The sequence below is a fragment of the Pezoporus flaviventris genome, unplaced genomic scaffold (genome assembly GCF_033815535.1).
Source record: "Pezoporus flaviventris isolate CSIRO_AGI_PZ_B2104156 unplaced genomic scaffold, CSIRO_AGI_Pfla_v1 ptg000035l, whole genome shotgun sequence".
Lineage (NCBI taxonomy): Eukaryota > Metazoa > Chordata > Aves > Psittaciformes > Psittacidae > Pezoporus > Pezoporus flaviventris.
This window is the reverse complement of record NW_026892583.1, coordinates 21,447-28,875: the sequence shown is the minus strand read 5'-3', so window position 1 is coordinate 28,875 and position 7,429 is coordinate 21,447. Positions and strand designations below refer to the sequence as shown.

Sequence of the window (7,429 nt, the reverse complement as noted above, 5' to 3'; positions counted from 1 at the left end):
GAACTCTGCCAGGGATGGGGCAGCCACAGCTTCTCTGGGCACCCTGTGCCAGCGCCTCAGCACCCTCCCAGGGAAGAGCTTCTGCCTAAGAGCTCATCTCAGTCTCCCCTCGGGCAGGTTAAAGCCATTCCCCTTGGCCTGTCCCTACAGGCCCTTGTCCCAAGCTCCTCTCCAGATTACTTGTAACCCCTTCAGGTATTGGAAGGCTGTGAAATACGTTACAATATATTTTACAATATATTTCCTTATGTCTTGTAGTCACCTGCATCCAAGCCAGACACATTCACTCTGTTTTCTGCCTTTGTGGGGCAGTTCATGACCAGCCTAAGGCATCTTCTAAAAGATGTGATGGAGGTGCCAATTTCTTTCTCCTGACTCTAAGAGGATGTCTGCAATGACTGGAAGTTGTGAATGCTCCATCCCTGGCAGTGCTCAAGGCCAGGCTGGACAGAGCCTTGGGTGACATGGTTCAGTGTGAGGTGTCCCTGCCCGTGGCAGGGGGGTTGGAACTGGATGATCTTAAGGTCCTTTTCAACTCTAACTATTCTATGATTCTATGATTCTATGTCTTACATCTAATAGTATTTTTTCAGGGGCAGACTAGAGGTATATGATATAATGCAATCAATTACAAAACAAAAGAAATACCAAGAGGACTACTAGCATTTCAAAAAGGAGGAGAAATTACCAGCATTCTTCCATAAAATCTCAGGGGGTTAATAGGGAACAAAATGACAGAATAACCCAGCCTGGGACTACAGAACCAGTTCTGTACCTGACTCCAACCAAAGAAAGCCACAAACAGGTGATAACTTTAGTGCAAATTCCTTTTTTGTATTTTCACATTTGTTCAAGAAGAAGTGAAACAAAAGAGAAGGAAATTGGGAAAAGAAGAAAGGACACAAAAAGAAAGGAACCAGAGATCTGGAAAACTTACCTCCTCTGTGGCTGTAGATCAAACTTTTTGTGTAAGGGCTGTATGATTCTATCTCATCAACATCTGTCTTCCCCAGAAGGAATGTGTTAGAGCAAAGTGTCTTTAAAGATCACGGAATGGCTTCTGAAAAGCTCCCAACACTTGCTCAGGAAAAGCCTTTTGCTGTGTAATTCCATCTAATTTAGGTTCTTGTTTTCCTGTACAAGTGTATCTTAGTGTTCTCTGCCCATGTGAGAGCTGCTCTGATGGGCTGTCTGGGTTGTGTGGCCTGATTTCTGAGCACTGAATGATGCCTTCACAACCTGGCAGCAGAAGGAAGGCTGAGAAGACAACGCTTTAAGTAGCACTCTTTAACCCTCTCCAAGGAAATCTCTCACCTCAGGGGCTCTTGGGGCTGGAGGAGAGAGGCAAGGAGGCTTAATGAATTGAAGGCATGAAAGGAAGGGGAAAGGAGGAGAGATTAATTCAAAGAAATATCAAAGAAGTAGCCATCAGTCTGTGATAATGATATTATCAAGGCACTTCAGGATTTCTCCAGAAGAAAAGGCAGTCAATGGATTAACTGAATAGCTAAACCACGTAAGCATGGGATGTGACTTAGTCCAGTCAGCGCTTTCCAGAGACCTTCATTAAGCCATGCTTTATGGTTTTCCTAAGTGTAGAGATCTGTTAGATCCACTGCTATGACTTGATAGCATAGAATCATGGTGTGGTTTTGGTTGGAAGGGACATTAAAGCTCATCCAGCTCCAACCCCCTGCCGTGGGCACGAGCACCTTCCACTAGAGCAGCTTGCTCCAAGCCCCGTCCAACCTGGCCTTGAGCACTGCCAGGGATGGGGCAGCCACAGCTTTGTGAGTAATAAACCAATGCTTTTAAATCTTTGTGTATTCCAAAAGGAAAACACAAATCTTGACCTAAGAACAGAAAATCAGAGATATTTCAAGTAGTAAAGAGGGAGGCACCATGCCAGGGTGGTGGTGGTAAAGAGTTACCCATCACAGTTGTCTTCTTAAGGGCAGGTTAAGCACACTGTTCTCAGTATTCTTACGTTAAATTTTCACAGAGACAGAAGATGGCCTGGGTTACTTCGTGATAACCCTTAAAGTCCTACTTTGCATGAAATTTCACCACTGGTCTCCCATTGAATAAAGCCTCTTGCAAGAACTTGCACGTTTTAGCAAAGGTTAGCAAATTACAGAATCAGGAAAGAAAAAATCCTTCTTTTAGAAATGGGGAAACCAAGGGAGGAACTTGCCTGTTTTATGTGTATGGAAGGCAGATAAGTTGAGTCTTTGTCACTCCAGGCTTTCCTATGGAAAGAAATAGATCTCTCCAGGAATTGATTCCCCTGATCTACCTCAGACCCAGTTTTAGGATAAGATTAGGTCTGAAGTAGACATCTAGATTTTGAATATAATAACTTAGGGCAGACAAAGGCCACATCCAAACAGCTGCAATCAATGGCTCAAATTCCAAGTGGAAACCAGCAATGAGTGGTGCCCATCAAGGGTCTGAACTGAGACCAATACTATTTAATATCTTCATCATTGATATAAACAGTGGGATCAAGTGCACCATCAGCAAGTGTGCAGATGACACCAAGCCGAGTGGTGCAGCTGATATGTTTGAGGGAAGGGATGGGATCCAGAGAGACCTGGACAGGCTTGAAGAGTGGGCTCAAGAGAACCTCATGGAGTTCAGCAAGGCCAAGGTGCAATCTCCACTATCAGTACAGACTGGGAGATAAAATGAAAGAAGCTAAAGATGAACCATCAGGTATCTGGCCTGCAAAGCTGTTTTGGGGCAGATCTGCCAGTTTCTCTACCCACAGACACATGTGGCAGCAATTTGGCTGGCATCCTATTCCTCTCCTTTTGTTTCCCTAGCCAAACAGACTAGCAGATGTGACTTAATGCACAAGCCCAAATCAATAGTTGCTGATATCTCCTGTTGCAAAACAGTTCCTATAAGGATGTGCATACTGCCAGGAAAGAAGAAATGTCTCTGTTTTCACTCATTTCATTTGGCACGTGGATCTGACACCAGGATAGTGGAAGCTCATCACATGGAGGGTCTGTGCATGGTGAGATGAGTGAGGTTGTGTGGATGAGTGGTGAATGCTGGCAAGGGGTTGTTTTGATAGAGATAGGAGGTGGTGATGAAGCATGAGTTTGGGTGGACCCTGCTCCAGGAAGGGTTGTGTGAAGCAATAGGGACTAAGTAGAGTGACAACTTGCCCTGGGAGAGGCTGTGGGTTAGATAAGGATACTGTTTGGGTGTGTTAAGGCCTGTTCAGCAGGGCCAATAGGTCCTTGGGGAATGAGAACCTGTGCTGAGGCAAGGTATAATTTTGTACAGACCATTCTTGCTTTCTTTGCATTGTGAGACTAGCTGAAGAAGGGAGAAGTAGTAAAAAGAAAACGCATTTCCAGAGCCATGACACTGACAGGCTCTGTACAAAGAGGGAAGTTGCTCATATCTAAGTGACCACACACCCCAAACTAGATATTTCCCCAACAGAATGATTGGCTGGCTGTCAGATGTCGCGTTGTAAAGACTGTGGCTTTTAAAATAGTTTCTAACTCTCCCAGCACTTGTGTGACACAAGGACTTTATCTGGACCAGAAGTGACAGAATTCCAGTGAAAATTTCACCCAGAGGATCCACACCAGACAGCTGCTGCAGATCAGTCACTGAGATTCCAAGGAACCCACAAAAAGGTGAGAAATTCCTAGATGGCATCTTTGCCATTGCACTCTGTCTGGTGCTTTCTGTTGTGCTTTTGGAGTGATGGTGAGGGTAAGGAAGGGAGGAATGAAAGACAAGGAGGAAAGGTGATCAAACATTTTCTTCTGGTTACAAATTTGCTGTAGGTAAGAAATGGTCTTAATCATTTTGAAGGTAACCAGAGCTTCATTCTGGAGACCTTTTTCCATGAACAAGTGCTATTGAATTGCTCTAAATACACCTCTGTACTAGATGTCATTATTCAGAAACAGAGATTAGCAGGTTTGGTCTTAGATGATGACTTAAAATTGGCTAAGAAAATACAACAACAAAACTTTCTGTCCATTGTCTAAAATGTCTTTGTGGTGTTATGGTTGTTCAGCCTGACATCTGCTACAAGAACATGGTACTCAGCAAGCAAACCACAGGAAGGATGTTTCATATTAAGAGAGAGAAGGACCACTTAGACTCAGTCTGCTGCTGTTTGATGCTAACTTTCACTCATTAGTTTCATCAAGGAAGCAGGCTCAATGTCTTGAATCTGTCTTAGAGACAAGAAAAAATGAGGGTGTCCACTAGTGTCAGTCTTTATGTAGGTGTGCTCGATGGCACAGAACCATTTCTTTTAACATTAGGAAATACACTCGATGAGCTTAAGTTAGCCAGTTAGATTTGTCATTCCCTGAATGCCCAGTGGAGAGATATCCTACTGGAGGACAGGTATAACAGCCTTCTGGAGATGACTGCACAAGGGAAGCAGAATAGCTTCATTCCTCAAATGGGGACCACATCAGAAAGCTGGAGTGGGCTTAGAGAGAGCTTAAGTGACACTCAGATGTTCATTTCCTCTTCAAACCAATTGTGACTTTGTTTTGGGTTACACCAATAGCTTGTGGCAGAGATAGAGCTGCACTAGAGATTCTGGAGGCCAGGAAACCACTTAAACACTGGGTCTTCCTTTCTTCTCACAGCATCAAGCTCTGCTGATCTGCTGCCACCCCAAAAGCAGGTAGCGAGGAAGCAAACAAAGTCAGAAGAATGTATCTTTCCAATTTACTTGCTGCAGATGTGCAGGGAAGAGGTAGCCTTGGAGAGGTGTTGGTCAGCAAGTACACTGCTCTCCCCAGATAAGGAAAGAGATGAGTTTGAACTCAGGGATGTTCCTGTCATGAAACCGTACTACAGCAGACTGTCCATGCTGAAGGAGATGGTGTTATTTGTTTTCCATAGTCCCTTTCAGTGTGTATTAAATTCATTGAATTTAATCATCTGAGTCACAGATTGGTTTGGGTTGGAAGGGACCTTAAAGCCCATCCAGTTCCAATCCACTGCCATGGGCAGGGGCACCTTCCACTAGAGCAGGTTGCTCCAAGCCCCATCCAACCTGGCCTTGAACACTGCCAGGGATGGGGCATTTACCACTTCTTTGATTCAATCTGTCATATTTTGCGTGCTTATGGGAGTCTGTCTCCATCTATACCACAGCATTTTATGGAAACAGAACAGCCTGTTCGTGCTGATTGGACTGTTCAATGAGTCACATCTTCCCAGCTCTCCCCATTTTGTCTTGTTCCTCTCTTCTTTTTAACTAGCTCCTGCTGTCGCTCATGATACTTCTTTCCCTTCCCATTCTCTTTCATATCCCAGTATCATACAGGAAGAAGCAGGGTGAACCACCCCAGGGAATGAGGTGAAATAATTGAGCCATAATTCCAATGACCTGACCCCAATGAGGGGAATTTTATCCCACATGCAGTTCTTAAAGTTTCCTTCTGAAAATTAAGTTATTAAGGGCTGACTCCTCAGATTGAATTACTTATTTTCTGTACATAGGGCTCAAGAGAACAAACCAACCACATTAAACTACACTCACTCAACTAGAAATCAATCATTGACATAAAAACCTACAAGCTATTTTGAGTACTCCCTAACATGTTTTCTGGGCATGGACAAAACTCAATCGGATTTCATGCTGATTAAACTTGTATGCTGATTGCCTACAATTTTCACACCCTTTTAACAAGATTTGTCACCTAATCTTAGCGACAGGAAGGAAAGACAGCTATCTCGTTGATAACACTGGATTTGCTCTTCTTATTCACACAAGAGGTACTTTTCCGACATGATTCATCTCAGCTGTAATTGCTTTTTTAAGCTATTTGTTTCCCAGTACCGACTGCAAAAAGGGCCCTCAGGAACTGAGTTTTAAGAAGGGACAAACAGTGTAGTTTAACTTTTCCTACATGTCATATAGAATTTGGGGTCAATGCTTTGAACAGTGCATTAGAGCTCTGTGTTCCAAGTCCAAACACAGCAATCCCTCCCTAAATCAAGCTCTGGCGACAAAGAGATGAACCAAATCCAGAAACACCATCAGGTCACCATGAGGGAAAGCGACACCAGTTACCTCTCTCCTTTCTGCTTACAGGTCTGTCTGAAATCCCTCATGATGAGTACTTCAACCATGTCAATCTTCCTTCCAACTGCAAGCAGTCAGGTTCTTGGGACTAATCAGAGTGTGGCTGTGGGAAAGACAGAGCCATCCTATGCTGTCCTCAAGTTCATGGAGAGCTTCTGCCTCATCAGTGCTGCCTGTGGCATGGTGGGTAATGGCATGGTGCTATGGTATCTTGGCTTCCGCATCAGGAGAAACCACTTCACAGTCTACATCCTGAACCTGGCTGCTGCCGACTTTGGGTACCTCCTCTGCATTGCCATAGAGACGGTTCAGTACCTGATGCAGTTCAACGTGGGGGTGCAGTTTGGGATATTCCTCTTCCTGGATCTTTTCATGTATGGGACTGGCTTGTACCTCCTGACCGCCATCAGTATTGAGAGGTCCCTCTCTGTGCTTTGTCCCATCTGGTGCAGAAGTCACCGCCCAAAGCACTTGTCTGCCATCATCTCTGGCCTGCTCTGGGGTATCTCCCTGCTGCTGAACACTCTTGGGTATGTTTTGTGTTCCGTGCACCGCTCTGCTGGGACCTGCCAGATCCTGCTCATCACCATTGGAGCCTTGGACTTCATATTCTGCACACCCCTCATGCTGCTCTTCAGCCTTATCCTCTTCCTTAGAGTCAAGTGCAGCTCCCAACACTTCCGAACGGGCAGGCTTTTCACCGTCATCATGCTCACCGTTCTCTTCTTCCTCATTTTTGCTGTGCCTTTGAGTATCCTGATCCTCTTTGACTTCTTGGGCTACAAATTTCTCTACTCCCCAGAGATCGGTTTCGTGCTGTCCTGTGTGAACAGCACCCTCAACCCTGTCATTTACTTCCTGGTGGGAAGCTACAGGGATCGGAGAATCAAGTTTACCCTCAGGCTGGCATTCCAGAGGGCCTTTGAAGATTCAGCAGATGACAAAGATGAGCGGGAAACCCATGACACAATCACTATGTCTTCCTAAACCCATCCTGTGCATAACAGCAGCACTGGTCTGGAGCTGAGGGCTGAAGATCTCTGAGATATTGGGGTGGGTTTATCTCACATGACCTCCAGTATCTTCATTGTGGATCTCCAGCCTTTAGCTAATTATTTTAAGCTCCATCAATGGTCAGAGAAAACAAATAAACATCTGGACCACAGAGTTTACCTGACCTCTGTTAGGACTACATTGAAAGTATCTATTTCTCTTCAGTGCCCATTAAAGGATTTCAGCTTGGTAAGGTAGAATATCTTGGTGTCTGCATTACATCAAAGGAATCCCACTCAGAATTTGCAGTTCACTCAATAAATCTCTGTCTTTTAGAGTACAACAATATCA

The 7,429-nt window shown here is 44.6% G+C and overlaps 1 protein-coding gene across 1 annotated transcript; it reads left to right on the top strand.

The window, feature by feature from the left end:
- Positions 1-3,535: 3,535 nt before the first annotated feature.
- LOC133273670 (proto-oncogene Mas-like) lies at positions 3,536-7,113 on the top strand. The gene is made up of 2 exons (XM_061462042.1): positions 3,536-3,659; positions 6,095-7,113. Exon 2 carries the CDS (start codon positions 6,113-6,115, stop codon positions 7,070-7,072), a length of 960 nt encoding a protein of 319 aa, XP_061318026.1. The 5' UTR covers positions 3,536-3,659; positions 6,095-6,112; the 3' UTR covers positions 7,073-7,113.
- The last annotated feature ends 316 nt before the right edge of the window (positions 7,114-7,429 follow it).

What these genes read in the sequence shown, in the direction of transcription:
- LOC133273670 (XM_061462042.1), top strand. Translation starts at nt 6,113, where the DNA reads ATGATGAGTACTTCAACCATGTCAATCTTCCTTCCAACTGCAAGCAGT.